Raw genomic sequence first — 19,520 nt, forward strand, 5'->3', positions numbered from 1 at the left:
AATGTATTTGAATGTGTTGCTTAAATAATTTTATTTTTCAAATAAAGTACACCAAATTGAAACAAAATCATTTAAATCCTTTTAATCCTTTCAATTTCAATATACCTTTGAATTTTAAAAAGAATTGATGAAAACTTTTTTTAACAATTCTCATTCAATTTTTCTTACAGATAAAACAGAACAATTTTGCATATCAATAAAATATACATCCACTACACTATCAAAAAGTATAGTGAAACAGGCTCTATTATCCAAAGGCATCGAGGTGGTCGAACACAAAAGGTTACATAGAATGTCAATGTGAATCGATCAGCAAGCAGTAAGGAACTAGCTGACAAGCTAAACCCAACAACAAATACATCGTCATGCTCTGGATATATTTGCATATTGCTGAGTTAGATCGATTTATAAAGCAGATATGCCATTAGAAAACCTTTACTGACAAATTTACATAGTAAGTGTTGGCTACTGTGGCGTAACCGATATAAATAATGGGATCTACATATCATGTACATAGGCAGGTACAGTAATGGTGATAGTTAGGGTAGGCATATCTTGATATGCTGAACCAAAATTACATATTGTTACTCTCTCAATTACATTTAATGAATAAGTTGGTTGTTTAACTACTTGTTTGATATCGGTCATAGAGGATAAGATACCACTTTGTGGAACTGTTTTTCAGCAGGCCAATGCTACTGCAAGTACTTGATTTCAACAAATAAATATGGGCTGACCGCAGACCGGACCTTAATATTATTTAAATTTTGTGAAAATACTTGACAGTCGGATTGAAACAAAACACTAAAACATTTCCCTTCATAATTTGAATTTATCTATTATATATTTACAACTGCATTAAAATTAAGAGATATTATTTTATAAGATGAAGTAGTCTTTAATTTGTGCGCAGCTGTTTTTTGCGTTAAATAAATTTCGAAATTATAAATAATTGATTTGAAGAACAAAATTCAAGTTAGACTCATGTTTTACTTAAATCTTGTATATTTTATTTAAAAAAAAAATTGTTTTGTTAAAACATGTTGAGATAGTCTTTAACTATATCCATAAACTCAGAACTTTATATGTATATATATATTTATATATATATAGGTACAATGAAATGGGCTAAAGACAATGTACTAACTAACACCACTAAAAACAAAATAGAATAGACAGCAAAGAACAGGGGCTAAGATACAAGCTAATCAAAAATTAGCCCATTTTGAGGAACAGAACAACCATAATACTTTTCAAACTGTTTCTGGGTTTTGTTTTTAAAAATGTAACACGTTATTAATACACCATTGCTCACTAAATAACAACAATAGTGTCATTCCAACAACTGTAACTCGGAGCATGGTTGCTTCCGTGAATACTTATTCCGGTTCAAGGTGGCAAGTACCCCGTACTGACTGTTTTGTCCGGATAAAATTGAGAGTCCCGACAATATAATTAGAGACTGCATAAGATTCGTAGATACTAGATAAAATCTAGAGACACTAATTGGTGAAGCCAGCCCTTCTACTATGGTATACAAATGCATAATCTCTACAACAATAAACATTGTTAGAGCGAACGAAATACTTAGTAAACAATCGAAGTGAAAGCACGTTAAGTGCTCTTCTAACCTGCCGTATGAAGGAATACCTTAACTGGTCGTACTGCAGGAGACTTTTTAGTCCGTAGGCATGTATGACTCAATTAAGTCGTGCATGAGTCGGGCCATTTGCATCTTTTAGAAGATTTTTCCGCCAGGTTCGATACAAAAAAAAAAAAACTACTGTAACTTATGAATTAAACGTCAGCTTGATATAAAATTCCTGCACGTATCATATGTACATTGTAAATTTTTAAAAACCATACGGATTTCATAGTAGTGGCGTCACATATAAATGTATGTTAACAAACCAACTTGTTCAGTGACGTAATGGATACACTAAACTACACATTTGATATAATAACGATAAATTGTTCACCTTTATATGCATTTACTAGCATTATTGATTCATCCTACTTTGAAAGCAGCTTTAAATCATAAATTGTTCGATCGCTCCCCCAATCTACGAAATCCAAAAACCTTGAATGCAAGTCACATTGTATTTATGAGGCTTCTATCAACGCCTTGAAAGCGTCAACAATATTTCTTCTCTTAAAAACGTCAAAATTTTATTTCACGTTATTTGGAAAGTGTCAATGGAGTCAGCACTTCCACACCAAGCAAAATTGCGATTCCGATGAATTGAAATTTTTTCCTGCGGATCGTTGGGCTGTTTACGTATTTGTACACGGCGAAGCGATGTAACGCCACGTTTTGGTGTTTTGGTAAAAAGTTATTCCGATTCAATAAACTGCATTACGTAATGCAAACGTAGTTTATGTAGTTTACTTAACGTAAAACATGAACACGATTTTTTTCTACATATTTACTAGATTTTTTATCTTTTCTTAGATTTTGTTTGGTTCTATCGTTTTTTTTTATATGGAAAAGTTTGCTGGAGCAGTTTGAGCACATCACACGTACGCTAAGGATTTGTTAAGAATTTTTTTTTTTGATGCAGACATTCAATGGATGAATTACAAGTTGGTCGAATAGTGGAAGCTGTGGTTCTGGCAGCCTTGGCTCTGATAGTTGATGCTGATGCTGATGCGGATAGTGTTGATGCCAATGACGGCGGTACTGTGAGTACGTGGTGGAATGGTGCAAAAAATAGCATCGTAAATCAATTTACACAACAATTCAAGTGTAACGGTGTAGAAAGCAAACAAAAAACTTCCAACAACAACAACAAACACGCACATAACTTCAACAGCGAAAAGTGGCCGAAAAGTAAGTGAACGCTGTTTAGTAAGCGTAAAGGAACTTTTCGTTAACTGCCACGTTAGCTGCTTATGGCTTACAACATTCTTAGTTAGTATAAAACATTTAAGTTAATGTTTTTTTATTCAATTTTGTTAATTTTTATTTATTTTAAGCATGTAACTTATTTGGCAGTGTGTTAGAAAAAATAAAAAGGTCAACGAGGCAACGAGGCAACGAGGCAAGTAGAAGGAACTGGCAAGAAAGTACACTATTCCGACTTTGAAAAATTGGTTTGCTACGTAAGCTTTTTGCAATCTCTTACGTATTTCAGGCATCACTCGCATGGCTTGATTGATTTTCGGATACATAAGCTGATGGATCAATTATGATCGCTTATTGTTCAGATTGCAAAAATAAAAAACAAAACATTTTCGTTAACTTGATAGTTAATAAAAGTAGTAAAAGATTTTAAGAATTATTGCATTTTTAATTCCGTGTTAATGCATCCATGGAAAGTAACAAAAACAGGTAAAAAAATACTCTTTTTTCAAAACTTTCAGTACTCTTCACTGTTCTGAGTTAATGACTGAAGAAAGTTTTGTTCAGTCCAGAAATGTAAATCCCTACATTCTTTCTTCTTCTTTATTCCGTTAGTTACCAGTGGAGCATAGGGCCTCATCAATTCGTCTGAACCGTATTCTATTTGGAGCAGCCGTGTTGATATCGTTCCATGAGTAGATATCGTTGGCATCAATTGTCCTTCGCCATATTCTTGAAGGAGTGCCAGGCTGGCGACTGCACTAAGGTTCCATTTTAGGGCTTGCTTAGCGATACAGAAATTCGACTTTTCGCAATTCGTTTTATCATACATACATTATATTACACTAAATCTTTCTTTCTTATTCTTTTTGATTATCACTCAATGTTTATTCTCTATTTTTATACAAATTTGAAATTGAGGTAAAATTTAACTTTTAGAGGGGTTTTCGAATAACAAAGAAAGAAATAAAGGACAAACACAAAAATTTATTTTTAATTTTATTGAAGTTTGGCTGACCATACAACGCTGTTTCGAGTATTGCCAAGTACTCTTCATCAGTGGCCTTTGGAAATAATCGAATTTTTATTTAATTAGTTTATTGTCCGTATATAATTTGTTTGCACTGTAAGTGCCAGGCTTAGAACTCGTGCCTGTCAAATTAGAAGCGATGACTAATCGTGTTTATCCACAAGAAGCCAAGGCTGCACAAACTTTCAATGCTCAAGTTCCAGGTTTTATTGTCACTTATTTTTATTTAATTAGTGACAACAACCAAAGCACTTGCCGTGCTTTAAATGGTAAAGTTGAACTTCATTCTGCAATAAAACTTTCTTTAATAGTTGTGCATTCAATACTTCTTCAATATTTTGATAACATTTTTTGTAAAAAAGTTTAAAAAAAAGATTTCAGAGCTATCTTCTAGATCTTCACTAATAGTAGTCACTGGGTAATCACCTAAAGCACAGATTATGGTGAAGTAAATGAAAATGAGTCCGTTTTTTTATAATTCTGCTATTTCTTAATCAAAGTTATCAATAAATCGGGTGATCTTCACTCAGTTTGTGTCAAGAATATAGTTTATAGGCTAAGCTTTATATAATGTCCAATACAACTGGATAACTGTTAATGCCAATTGATGATGAATGCAATTATTTCTTAAATCGCTAAGAAATTAATTCTATTTTCACGAACAACGTCCAAATGTAGACAAGCGTATATATCGTTGATGCTTATACAGTTCAATTAAAAGTATACCAAAACAATTCCAAGTCATGTGTCTTAATAAAACAGAAACCGAATAAGACTTACCTATTAAATAACGACTTTACTTGTACCTGATTTTTCAATTAAAAAGCACAACAACTCATAGTGTTCCTTTGTTGTGAAATTAAGACCCAGCTGCACAATGCCCACTTATACCATGATTCCATTACTTACTTAGTAAGTATAACTTACTAAGTAAATTTCATTAACCATACAAAGCATGAGCATGTAACCTCATGCTTTTTCACTTGCTTAAGGATAAAGTAAACAAAATTTGGCCAAAAATGACGAATTCAACATTGAAAATTGTCGAAATTTGACATATTTGACACAAGATTAAAATAAAATATAAGTTTTATATCAAATAAATATTCGATTATTATAATGTGCCAAATGTTATTTAATAAGAAATACGCATTTCATGTTGGATATCAGAAAAGATAATGGATAAGAGCTTACAAGTTTGTATTGTGCATTTATAATATTTATAATTCAATAAAATAAAATATTATTAAGATTAGGAAAAAACAAAAGAATTAGAAATATGTGGACTGAGGGCGATGAACAGTTATTTACAGATAATGGGAGAATCACCTAGAGAAAAAACACGGTTGATGAAAAGATGCTAGAAATAGATGATAGACTAATCAATTTTGAAAATGGAAAGAAGATATCCGCACGAAAGGGTCGTCACGAATGTATAGACTAGTCAATATATTTTTTTTATTTTTAATTTTTTAATTCTTTCTCTATTACCAATATAGTTATAGTATATTTTATTTTTAATTTTTTTATGTCTTTATTTATTATTAATGAAGTTATATTGCATTTTATTTTTAATTCATAAGTTATTAGTGTTATTATTATCAGTTGAAATAAAACTCACTGAAAATTGAATAATTTGTAATTTTTTAAAAATCATTGCACGTTCTTTTCTAAATGCAACAACTGCTGCATTCATATGGTGAACAATATCCCTAGCATTATATGTTAAATTATTTAAATTTTCTGCGGTTTCCATGCTGAATTGTTTTTTTCTAACAATACAGAATTAAATGTCATCTGCTTACAATTGAAATGTACACAAAGAAAAGCTCTACAACTAGAACTTTTTGATACATAAATGCTTCTGTTCCAGGCCTTAAGTAACCCATGCGTATGTAAACCACAAAAGTTACTCAAGTAAATTACTAAGTAAACAGTGGAAACAAGGTATTAAGGTACGAGGGCTGTTATATATATTTCTGGCCTAATAATGAAAAGGCAAATATTTATCATTAAAAATTCTTTTATTGTTTTTCAAAGTATTCTCCAGCTTGATTTATACACTTTTGCATGCGCTGAAACCAATTGTCGATACACTTTTTCCACTCCGATTGAGACACCTCCAAAACATGATTTTTGAACGCTTCAAGAGCATCTTCTGGCGACGAAAATCGTTGACTACGCATTTTTATCTCGAATAAAAAGAAGTCAGGGCTGTACGGTGAATGACCCATCAATTTGCCCTTCGTCGCTCAGACGGAACAGTCGCAGTCGCCACATGACCAGTTTTACCGAAGAAACAGGCGACCATTTACTTCGAAATGTCATTATGCCAATGTCAACCTTTCCAATGGAAATGTCAGATTGCACCTGGCAACATTTAGTGTTGCCTTGGCCAGAAATATATATACCAACCCTCGTATTGAGTTTAAATGCTGGTAAACATGCGTTACAGCAGATACGGCAAAGCAGGTCATTCTATAGTCCAGGATCCCCTTAGAACGGATGGGAACCTAGATATTTTCGATTTAACGTTAATCTAAATGTTAGATTGTCTTGAAATTATTGCACATTATTCTGAAGGTTGTTGTCATCCTAGCAGCTTTTTCGATGATATCAGCTCTGGTTATATAGTTGGTCTGAACTTTACACATGACTTTTTCAAGGAATTAATGCTTATGGTTCAAATTTTATTTTTTCCTTATAGAGTAGGTGTTAAGACTGACGCCTTAATATTCTGCAGAGTTTGAATTTTCATATTATTGATAGTGATATTTTTTATTTTATATTTTGCATATGTTTTTAATTATTATTGCTTGCACAATTTAAGTGCTACTTGTTGTTTATAGGCCAACGCTTTGCAATGTTGCATTATCAGCTTTTTCGTGGTTAATGCACTGACCTAAGTGTTTGGCCTCATTAAATATATATTTTGTAAATTAATATGATAATTATTTAGTTTATTTGTTTTTCTTTTTACTGCAAATTAATGCATACTTTTAATATTTGTATTCTAATGATTTCTCAATTTTATATATTGTAATTTTGTATATAAATAGAAACTTTAATAATAAAAGTTCAGATTAAAATCAATAATCTGGCATTTTATTTCACACGGCAATAGCTTAAGTGCTAGTCTGCCAAATTAAATTATTTAAAAAGCAACAGCTCAAGTGCTAGTCTGCTTGAAACTCCAAATATAAAACTACTAGTTTATGTACTAGATAGTCTAAACTTTTAAAAGGATAGCCTTTAAGAGTTTTCGTTTTTGGTGACCCCGACGTGATAGTTGATATAATATCAGCTTTCACTTCATTATCCTGACGAAGAATATTTCGAAGGAGTCAACCGTCTACAAAAAAGACATAATAAGGTATACTTCACTCAAGAAACAGCTGATGTACTTACTCATTGGAATTTTCGGACCGAAAACCCAAACATCGCCATCAACATGGATGCATTACTAAGGAAACAATCAGACCTCGGTGCAGATATAGAGCGCCTGATAACTAATTTTAAAAAGGACTCTAGTATCCGGAAGCAGGATTCTACATACTACGAAGACCGATTAAAGAAGCTAAATTCCCTACGGAATAATTTTGAAATGAATGATGTTGAAGTCAAAGCATTGCCACAACCAGAACTCGAACACGAGTATTTCAGTGCAGTCAAATATGAAACCACAGGACGGGAAGCCAGTAGTTAGTCCAAGAGGGACCAACAATGCTACAACGTTAATGCGAAACATTTAAAAGCATATATGAGGAAAGTACTGTAAAACACCATCCTAGCTATTATGAATTAAAATGTTCTCTGATAGAAAAATATCAGAAAGATCTGATGTGTAATAATGATGAAATATGGTCGTCAGCCGACGCAGAAGACATCATTGAACTGATCATCTTTTTCCATGTCAGTAAGCAAGCCGCAAGTAGCTGAATTTGATGTCTGATTTTCCACTTTTCCTGACACAATCCAACCAAATACTGTGTTTTGTAACGTTGGTAATTTAGAAGTCAGTCGAACTTTACCTGACATCATTACTTGATGATAGAACTCTGCCCCAAGCAATACATCAATTTTGTCAGGTTGATAAAATTATGATGAAAAAATTCTGGCAGTTTGAAGAAGTAAAGGAAAGAGACACCACATTATCGTTTGCAGATCAGAAATGTGAAACTCATTTTGTAAATAATGTCCAGAAAAATCAAAAGGGACAGTACATCGTAAAATTACCGTTTGCAGAATCCGTGGAAGCATTAGGAGACAGCAGACACACAACGTTCAATCGGTTTTTGGGCTTAGAAAGACGTTTGATAAAGGATCCCAACTTAAGGCAACAATACGTTCAGTTCATGGACGCTTGGTCATAAGACTGAAGTTGATGGAAACTCAGTATTGTCCTCCAGTTATTTTATACCACATCATTGTGTGTTGAGACCAGAAAGCAGTACCACCAAATTACGTGTTGTTTTTGACGCATCAGCCAAAACAACCTCTGGAAAGTCATTAAATGATTTGTTATACGCAGGTCCAGTAGCTCAGAGTGATCTTTTCACTATTCTACTGCGATTCAGACTGCCAAGATATGTCTTTACAACAGACATAGAAAAAATGTATCGACAGATATGGGTTCATCCTGATGACCGTCGATACCAGATTATAATTTGGAGAAGGATTACTAATGAACCGATTAAGTATTACCTACTAAATACAGTGACTTATGGGACTCGACCAGCATCTTATTTAGCAATCAGGTGTCTTAATCATTCAGCCAACGAGTGTCGGAAGGAATTTCCATTAGCATCAAAAGTGTTGCAAGAAAATTTCTATGTGCATGATGGCCTATGGGGATCTGACAGCAAAGGAACAGCAATAGACATGCAACAACAACTTATACAACTGTTACAAGGCGCAGGATTTCGCGTACGTAAATAGTGCTCAAATTATCCGAAGTTACTTCAAAATATACCTGTATCACATCGGGAGGTAGATTTGGATTTTGATTCTGATCAAGCAGTTAAAATTAAAACATTGGCCTCGCATGGTCACCTCAAGAAGACAAGATTAGCATCAATACAGCCACCAACTATGAATCAAAAATTACTAAAAGAATAGTGAGCGCCGATTTGATTAAAATTTTTGATCCGTTAGGACTACTAGCTCCAGCAGTAGTTCAAGCCAAATTATTTATGCAACAAGTTTGAGAGCTGAAATGTAATTAGGACGATCCACTATCCGCCAAGCTGCCTGTTCAGTGGGTTACCTTCAGAGAGAATTTAAAACATTTAAAAGCATTGTAAATACCACGATATGTGTTTAGCACGGAAGTTCCACAAGTCAGTGAACTTCACATATTTACAGATGCTTCAGATAAAGCATATGGGGCAGCAGTATGGGTAGTGAACTTGCAACGAGAGTGAAACATGATTTAAAATATGATAGCAAGGCTATATATTTTTGGTCTGACTCAATGACGGTCCTTTCTTGGATAAACACCGAATCAGCACTACCAGATAAATTCATAACCAACAGAATAGCAGTAATACGAGAGCTGACAACTCCAGATCAATGGCGATATGTAAGCTAAAAAGATAATCCAGCAAATTTTGTTTCACGAGGAGTGTCCCCACAAAAACTGAGCACATGCCACCTTTGGTTTTATGGGCCACTATTTTTACATGGTGACAAACAAAAATGGCCAGTAGCATATGATAAACATTTGAGTATAGATTATGAACACAAAATTGATTTGAAAGAACAAACTACCTCGTTGGTATCAATGACAAAAGATGATCTATACAATTAATCATCGAAATTCATTTAAGGTTTTGAACCGAATAGTAGCTTATGTACTAAGATTCATTAAACAATGTAAAGTAAAAAACCATTAACGCAAATCCAGTATCTTATTAACTCCAGATGAATTAAGTGAGAGTTTGAACATAATTGTCAAAGTAATACAAGATTCAGATTTCAAGGATGGAAGGCGAAAATTGCTGAAATCATATGCAATCAGTCCAAACAGTGTTTTAACTGGACTAGCACCATTTGTTGATATAAATGGGATAATTAGGGTTGGCGGAAGGTTGGAAACATCTTCATTTAGTTATGATGCAAAACAAGGCATTGCCTTATAATGACCCATTGGTTAAGTTGTTGAGGCAGGATACTCACAAGGATAAACTGCATTGTGGACCGCAGACATTGCTAGCACAAGTGCGACAAAAATTTTGGCCAATCAAGGGACGATCCATGGCGAGATCAGTAGTTCAACATTGTAGTGTCAGATTGTACATTGTATAAACAAATCATTGGAAACTTGCCGAGTTCAAGAATAGAACCTGCACGACCATTTCTTCATTCCGGTATCGATTTTTGTGGTCCGCTATTGGTACATTACAAGATACGCGGAAAGCAGCCTCTTGCGGTATTTTGTTGTTTCGCAACAAAGGTTTTTCATCTTGAGTTAGTGATCTCAGTGCTGATACATTTATCGGAGCCCTCAAACGAATTTTAGGAAGGAGAGGTCATTGTAAATTACTCCATTGTGATAATGCAACTAATTTTATAGGAGCTAACAATAAGCTTAATGAGTTATTATCGTCATTACATGCGGCTGAGTCACAAGAAAAAATCATAACGACATGTGCAAATGTTGGGATTCAGTTTAATTTCATACCTCCAAGGGCACCTCATTTCGGAGGACTTTGGGAAGCTGCTGTAAAATCAGCGAAGCATCTATTAATGAAAAGTGTGGCAACAGCATCATTAACATATAAGGAGCTTGAGACAGGTGTAGTTGAAATAGAAGCAATTCTCAACTCTCGTCCATTAACACCCATGTCAAGTAACGCAAATGACTATACCGCACTGACACCAGGACATTTCCTGATTGGTGAACCACTGACATCGACAGTAGATGTGACATCAAATCAACTTCAAGCAGGATTACTCACAAGATGGAAGTTGGTGTCTCACCTAAAACATCAATTTTGGAACCGATGGAGTCAAGAATACTTGACTGAGTTACAACAAAGAAATACATGGAGAACCCGTTGTGAAAATGGTCAGCCAGGAACAATGGTGATCATAAAGGAAGACAATGTACCTGTGTTACATTCGCCGCTGGGAAGAATTATAAAAATATACAAGGGAAATGATGGCGCCATTCGGGTTGCAGATGTGAAAACATCCAGAGGAATATGTAAAAGGTCAATTCATAAATTAGCACCTCTATTGATGGTGGATGAACCAGTCTGTCATGATAAACAAACAAGCCATCTGCCAAAAATAAACTCGTCAAAACTGGAAACACCTAACAAGATTAGAAGAGTAACACGGAGTCAACTTTGTCACAACCATAATGTTGACATTGTTGTTTTTACCCTTAATATTGACCACATCTGTTCAAATCAAGTCATACAATAACCTTGAAAAAATGCACTTCAAACAAATAGGGCATGTCAAAACAATAGTATCATATTGGAATTTAATTGTTTATTATGACTTAAACCGAATACACCAGGAGCTGGCAGCATTAAATAATGGAACAATAGCGATACAACACTTATGCGGTCAATTAAATTATAATTCAAGCTGCACAGCGTTACTAAAATATTTTGAATATGTAAGGGATGAATTAACGTTGGATAATATTGATCCCAAGTATATTCAATGATGTCTTCTGCGTCGCCTGACGACCATATTTCATCAGTAGGTATGACAATCAATGCATCATAAAATAACTTAATAATTGTGAATGATGATGACTTTTTTATAAAACCATGGAACATTATTTCTTGTTTGTGCATGAATGAAGAAATTGTGTAAAAAGCTTCGCATTATTCAATCAATCAGTTTTTTGTGTATTTTTTAATTCTATTATCTAACTTTAAAATTTTTTATTGATTTGTTTTTAGTTTTAAGCTTCCTGTACTTATTTCATTGTAGTAGTTTTTGAATTTATTGAGGAAACTGATAATTACAAGGTTCCAAAATTATATTTTAATTTATAGTTCAGCGATCCATATTTTTAAAAACTTGTCAAATTTAAAATTGCAAATAAATTGAATAATTTCCACATCAAAATGAAGAATAACAAGGTGATGCGAAAGATTTTAAAATGAAAACGGAAAGGAACTGTACTCGGAAAAAGTAGTAATAATGTTTTTAATATTTCCACTTTTTGTTCAAATTAAATGAATGAATGCAATCTTGTGCTCTTATATACTAAAGAAGTATTCTTCGAAAGGAAAGAGCAGAAGAAAAATTGCTATTGTTCAAAAAATAAAATTACTTACAATTTTTTCCATTCGACATTTTTCGTACGCTGGCCCTGCGTTCGACATCATTACGCTCCATTACAGTCATTGAAAGTTTTTCATTTTGCTTTATTTCCTCAGTTTGTTGTGTTGCAATAATATCGCCAGCAACACCAACACCAACATTATCAGCAGGAGCAGCATCAGCATCAGCAGCAATAGTTCCTTGCAACTTTATCGCATCATTATCTGCGGCAACAGATAATTTATCATTCTCAACAGCTAAATCAATTTCACATTCAACCACCTCATGTGATACATTCACGTGTGCTACACTTTTTTAGAGTGAATTCATCTCTGAGATACCACGGATTACAACCATATGTTCGTGCTAAGAATAATTTCTAAACAATCTATTAAACCTACACATTTAAACAAATTTATCAAGTTTTATTACACAAGACTACTCACTCGGATTGAAACCAGATTGTAGGTACGAAGAATATAATTCACAAAAATTTGATCTTATCTGACCCACAAAATCTCTGACGCTGTGCATGAAATTGATTATTTCTTAAATTCAAATAAATTTTTTGATCTCGTACTCAAAGAACCTTAACCAAAAGGATACATCCATAACATCACCTATATCATACTATATGTATAAATTATAAAAGTCATCAATTTAAAACCCATGTATTAAAATTCATCAATTTTAGGAGGATCTTTACGGAACTTATAACGATTCCTTCCGAGCCACTTAAATTCTTTTTAAGTTACGAAAAACTCAATGAAGGATTTTAATGTTAAAATTTATGAACTACTGTTAATTTTTATCTGCAAAATAACATACTTTTTGGAACGCCGGATGATAAATGATCAGAAGTTTAGAATGGGGAGTTGCTTTGAATTTACAAGTAACAAACAAAACCAAGGCAATAAACAAGTCAGAACTACTTAAGAATAATATAAAAAATAATTAGTTTATTTGCTTTTAATATATATTGAAACCATATACATAAAGTATTCATTTAATTCTAAATTGATTCTGATAAAACAACAGTATATAACACCGTTTCCAAGTAAAACGAATTAACTTACAAAATCTCTACTAAGAACACCTTCGACATTGGAAAAAGTATTTGAAAAGCAATTATAATGCTCATATGACACAATTTTTCAATTTCATTAATTTGGAATTATAAAGTACATACGCAGTATTTAATCCGATAAGCTTAAAATATTAAGAGACTAAATAATCTACATACCTATAAACAAATAAGCTCATAAACAACTAAACACTCAGATGGATATCGCAAAATCAGTTTAACCAATTATATTAATTATGAATAGAAATTTATAATATGATCTCCTGTAGCTTCTTCAACTGCTTTACAAAGACTCTTGTTTGTTGGCAATGCAATCTTTGAAGACTGAAGACCCTTCAATCTTTGTGGAGGGTCACCAGTCTTTGATCTTGATTATTTACATTGAATATTCTCATAATTAAAACACTTTCAATTGCTCATAGTGATTTGTTTCAAAAATGGTTCGGTTTTGTTTAATTTAAATGGCGTCGCACTGATGATAAGTTGGTCAATCGAATTTCTTTCCGTTAATTCATATAATACCCCATGTGGTTGATGTTTAGTAACTCGCTATCTCCTGAGAGCTTGCATATACCATAGGTCTTGTTTCGCCAGCTGTATAATTTTATCGATTTTACCGACTGCACGACCAAAACGAGACGCATCTTTGACATCAAAATTTGCGGAACACATACAAGCAAACCACTTCTGAGTCTGGTATCCACACATAGTATCTGCACCATATAAATACCTGCCTGCAGGACGGATACTTTTTATACCATCCATTTCAAATATGAAGACAGCTTACACTTTATAAAATAATTGCATGATTTTCTATTGAAATTTGAAACACAACTTCTATTACTGAACTGAATGTTTATAGAAAACAATTGTTAATATTCTAAAAGTGTAGCGCACAATGACTTCCATAATAGACATACTGCTCTCACACCTTCCATACACCGTATACATATTTTTAATTTTCGTTACTTTCACATACTCACTTGCTGTCTTATCGGAAACATTTTCATTGTCTTTCGCATCATCATCACAGTCATCGTCACCGTTACCGTTGCCGTTGCCGTCACCGTCACTGTCATTCATTGCCATATTGACAATTTCCGTTGATGTTTCCATTTCTTCTTCAGCGTAATACGCAATACGTTCAACTGATCCCACATACATTTCCATGTCAGCTAAAAGTTTTACAACCCAATTCAAGTAGATCGGCACCAAAAGAGTGTAGTTTATGGCCAAGCCAACAAGCGATGGCGAAGGCGAAAAATTTGGTCCAGTTACCATATTTCTTTTATTATCGTTGAGTAGGTTAATGTGGCTACCGTGCGGGAACAGGTTGGCAGCATTGCTGCCACTGCCAGCACCAAATCTGTCAGCGCCATTGTCAGTGTAATTTCCTGAAACCATCATATATTGGCTGCTGCCACTACTATTATAGTTGCTGCAACTTATGGTGGCCACTAACAAAGCTGTCACAATGGCAACAAAAACAATGACACCTCCCAAGTAATCCTAGAACGGTGCGAACAAAAATAAAAATGTTAAAATTAAACAATAAACATAAAGCGAAACTAAAGGACAAAGTCTAGAGAAAAGCAATGCGGAAAAAGGAAAAGGAAAAGGCGCTTGTTAGGTACGTAACAGTAAATTGGTATGCAAAGAAAGTACTTTTTAGTTTTTAAATGGTGCACATGTGTCTTTAATCACAGATATATGCATACACACAATGCCACATCTACACACACACACACACGCACACACACATACATACATACATACATACATACATACATACATACATAAACATACAAATAACACACAACCACAAGAATAAGTAAAAAACTTTTTTACTAAAAGTTTTGCAACTAAACGTGTAACTTGGTTCCTATGTGTGTTGTATTGTCATACCGCACTCCACACTACCGCACTCTTTCCCACATATGGCATAAGGACTCCTGTATGTGCGGTTATGGGCGCCAATATAGATGGCATTTCTGCACCTTTATGGTTGAGTTTATGACAGAAAAGTGTGGCGACTTTAGTTGAAGTAAAAATTTCTTTTCCTCAAAGTTCGTACATCTTAATTATTTTTTAACTGCATTTCAAAATGACTAAAGTTGTAGAAGTTCGACTTATGAAAAATGATGTTGCCAAAGAAAAGTTGAACGCAAGAGTGAAAATATGCTGGCTTTGACCTTCACCAAAACTTTACTGCGAGAAATATTTAAAATTTGTGACTTAAAATCAAGTTTAATTACCTCCAATTGAGAAATTGAGAAATTGAGAAACTGAGAAAGTACGTAGTTTCTTATTATTAATTCCACAAAAAATTTTAAACTTACGAGTATAAGTAATTAGAATGAGTATTTCAGCTAATTAAATTATTACTTATAATTACTTACAAAATGGAAAAATTCAAAAAATGAGCACTCCTTGCTGTAATCGTTTTTTAAACCCAATTATACTAGGTTTACACTTTGAGATTTAAAGTGTATACAAGTAATTATCGACATTGAAGCAATTATCGATAATAAATCAGTTATCGATATCAAAGCAATCATCGACATTAAAGCTTTAATACAGATAAGTCTCTGACATGCCAAATAGCATAAAATCTTCTTGTTAGAGAAAAAGAAGAAAAATATATATTTACAACAATTAAAGAGATTAATTTGTTTTGTCTATGGAATAAATTAATTTTTATATAGCAGAAACAATTTTTGTGTAATAAGATTCCCTGTTAATAACAACAAAACTGAGGAAGCTAAAACGAATTTAAGCTTAAATAAATAATCAAATTAGCCAGGTTAAACAATTAACAGGAGAAAACACCTAACACCTATTATTAGAAGCAATAGAAGTGAATTATGTCGATATCTTAAAACAGAAAGAAAAACCCTTCAAAGTTGTATACACCTATATAATTTGTTATATTTCTGTAGACCTGAAGTATTGAAGATATTATTAATGGCTTTAGTACTCAATATAAGAAGGGTAGCTAATAAAAGAAGTCATAGAACGCTATGGACCGACCTCAAAGATAGATATCAATACAAACATATGTGCTATAAAAAGTTGACGTGCTTGTTAGTCTAAATCAGTCAGAGATCCATTTTGTATGAAATCAGAAAAACAACTACCTTGAATTAAAATTGCATTTCATATTTTCATTTAAAAAATATTCAACAGAAATTGCTAGTTACTCACGATTTTTATATTTATAACACAAAACTAACAGTTATTAGTGCGTTTTAAAAAAAAAAAGCAGAATTTAAAGTTACGTTTACGCGAAAAAATAAAAGGCACATAAAATAATTATTTTTGAGGAATATAATATAAAGCAAATTTATTTATTTATTATTTTAAGATGCGAATGATAATAGTTAAAAGGTGATTTTTATTTATTTATGATAACTATTACGGTCCCTGGTATTTTCAGAATTTATATGAAGGCATAATAATGTTATTTAGGTGTAAAAGTCTTTATTTGAAAAGAGCAGGGCATTCATAAAAAATATTATTAGATTTTTTTTCGAATTTATTTAGTAGGAAAGCATTTCAGAGTGGAAACTGACTGCTCAGCTATAACAATGTTAAAAACATTCACTCCGTTAATTGCATGAGTGTAATCAACGTATTAAATGAACTTAGCAGTTTCTTTGCCTTGTCAGCGAAAATTATCAACGATAAAGGAACGTCATTTACATCTAAAGCTTTTTTTGACTACTGTACGCTGAACAAAATTAAACACGTTAAGACAGCCGTTCGTTCTCCGTGGTCTAACGGGTAAATGGAAAGATGAAAGCAATCAATTTTAGCTTTCCTAAAGACAGCCGGATCCGATAATAACAATTGGGACGAAGAACTTCGATCACTCAGTGGATGCTTAACACTCAAATTGACTCAACAACTAATTTCGCTCAAAATGATCTCATATTCGATTTTCAATTGCGAGATAATACAACTAATCGTTTGCAGGATGCTTTACGAGATAATACCCTAGTAAATATGGTTGCCCGCCGAAATAAAGCAACCCAATGAATAGGAGCTACACGTTTCAAATGGAAGCGACATTTTAACAATAGCCATCAGAAGCTAAAACGGTATAAAGAAATTGATCTGGTAGTTGTTGAAAACGTTTTATCAGCTACTGGCGAGTCCAAAAAGTTAGAACCGAAATACCGAAATACCGTAAACCGTACGTGGTAGCTAAAATTATTGGATATGACCGCTATCTGATTGAGGATACGGACGACCATAAAAACAAAACTCGAAAATATACGTCGATATATACAAGCGATAAACTGAAGCTGTGGTGTACTCTATATCCTAACATTGACAATTTTAAAGATGACGACGAAATGCAACTGGAGGCGACTTGCAGTCAGGAAGAGTCGAGCTGTCATCCTGTAGTTTAATTTCCTTATCACTAAAATTTCATTTTTTCATTATATTCCCATCACGTCATTTTTAGTATATTTCATTTTTAATTAAAAATCCCAAGTGGGTTCGTTAAGTGGGAAACAACGCTTTGTAAAAGAGTGACGCATTAATAATGATTATTATAATTTTACATATATATAAAATTAAAATAAATGAATAAATATTTAAAACAAAAATTAATTGTTGATGAGTATATAACATTATTAAACTTTTTAAAATTAATTCGTTGTTGATCAAGAAAATATTTGCTATCTTCACTACCAATGCTCCACATTAGAAAGCAATATAAGTTTTATTTAGTTTTGCTGTTGATAAAATATTCTTAAAACGTACATAATATTGAATATTTGCTATCAATAACTCAACAAAAGACCCTTGTACATGTGCTGAGCATGGAACAGAGGAGAATCTGTTTGCATTTCATGCATAAATTTCGCAAGTATCATACGAGTTTCACTTTTACATTTGCCAAAACTTTAATTGGCTAATATCATAAATAACATAAAACCATTGTATTACTTCATTACAAATTTTTCCACACACCCGATATTCGACTTTCCGGAAGTTAAGCGTATGTATAGCCAAATTTACCATACTGTCACACGGAACCTCTACAAACTTTCATTGCCAACCCCTACATTTTACTTGAATACCGAACAATGGCACAGAAATTTATTTCCAACATTGCTTTATTTCTACATTAGAACAAATTTTATATGCAGAAAGTTAATGCAATCAATACATATATTCGCTTTCGATTCCCTGTGAATCCAAAGATGTGAAGAGCATTCGAAAGCATTTGATACACGAATTTCATTTAAATCAAAGTATTTGCATTTTGTATGAGACTTCTACTTCATGGACATTTAAGGTTGCTCTAAATATCTCCCGTCTCCCATTCGTCGAAAGGCAGAGTTATTATCTAAGCTGAGCAAATTTTATTACACATGGAAATATTTCATGAAATATTTGTGTATATTTGTGTATATTTGTTTTCCCTCCTGCTGCTGTTTCCACACTTAATTACATAAATTTTGATTGTTGCTGGAAAGTTAATTAAGCTTTTTATAAAAAGCAGAAATTTACATACATAATAGCTTAATGTGTGCGTATAGTATACACAGCGATATGTTGCCTTGTGTTTATACAAATTTGCATAGACAGACATGCTATATGGTATGTACCAATGTATACTTGAAATGTATAGAAAAGTCATTAGAGGCGTTCATCATCACGCCCACAGTGTCGTCATTATTAGCAGAATGCAGACCACACCAAATTTTGCTTACATATAATTAAATATACCATAGTTACATATATAAATGCATCTGAACTTATTCAATCGAATACACACACACACTCTAAACTTAGTATGGCAAGGAAGGATACTTGGGAAAGCATCTGCAAAAGTTAGTTAGGTCTGCACCTACCAGCGAAATGCCCAGCCAACGATTACTTGTGTTTAATATTGTAAATGCAATTGTATTCATCTCGAGGCGTTTGAAAAGTATTTCTGTAAAACGTGATTCCTGATTGTAAGCACGTATCGTGGTCACACCTTGTATTGTCTCCGAGAGATGTGATATTACGGGTGAATTTGTAGAGTTTTCAATACGCTGCAATTCCCTGGAAATACAAAAATACAGAATCAAGCATATATAAATAAAATAAAAATACTGCAAAATAATAATAGAAAAACAAAGAAGAAGAATACAAATGGAAATAATATAAAAACGTAAATGAAACCGCAGCACTCTGTGGATGTGTTTGCGAAACAAATCTAGTAGAAAATATTTGTAAATATTATAAAAACAAAGGCACGATGCTGAAAAGCA

General features: G+C 33.0%; 1 protein-coding gene across 4 annotated transcripts in view; it reads right to left on the reverse strand.

Annotated features, from left to right (window-relative positions):
- Window positions 1–19,520, reverse strand: part of LOC119687166 (ATP-binding cassette sub-family C member Sur) — a 151,291-nt gene that overhangs the window by 12,916 nt on the left and 118,855 nt on the right. For 3 of the 4 annotated variants that reach the window (XM_038101381.1, XM_038101380.1, XM_038101379.1), the window contains exons 18-20: window positions 19,116–19,311; window positions 14,229–14,754; window positions 12,176–12,385 (exon numbers count right to left, since the gene is read on the reverse strand). In XM_038101381.1, the coding sequence (XP_037957309.1) occupies window positions 12,176–12,385; window positions 14,229–14,754; window positions 19,116–19,311 (932 nt within the window). The remainder of the gene's footprint in view (window positions 1–12,175; window positions 12,386–14,228; window positions 14,755–19,115; window positions 19,312–19,520) is intronic. The other variant, XM_038101382.1, reaches the window with a different exon arrangement.

Source organism: Teleopsis dalmanni, chromosome X, assembly GCF_002237135.1.
Source record: "Teleopsis dalmanni isolate 2A chromosome X, ASM223713v2, whole genome shotgun sequence".
Lineage (NCBI taxonomy): Eukaryota > Metazoa > Arthropoda > Insecta > Diptera > Diopsidae > Teleopsis > Teleopsis dalmanni.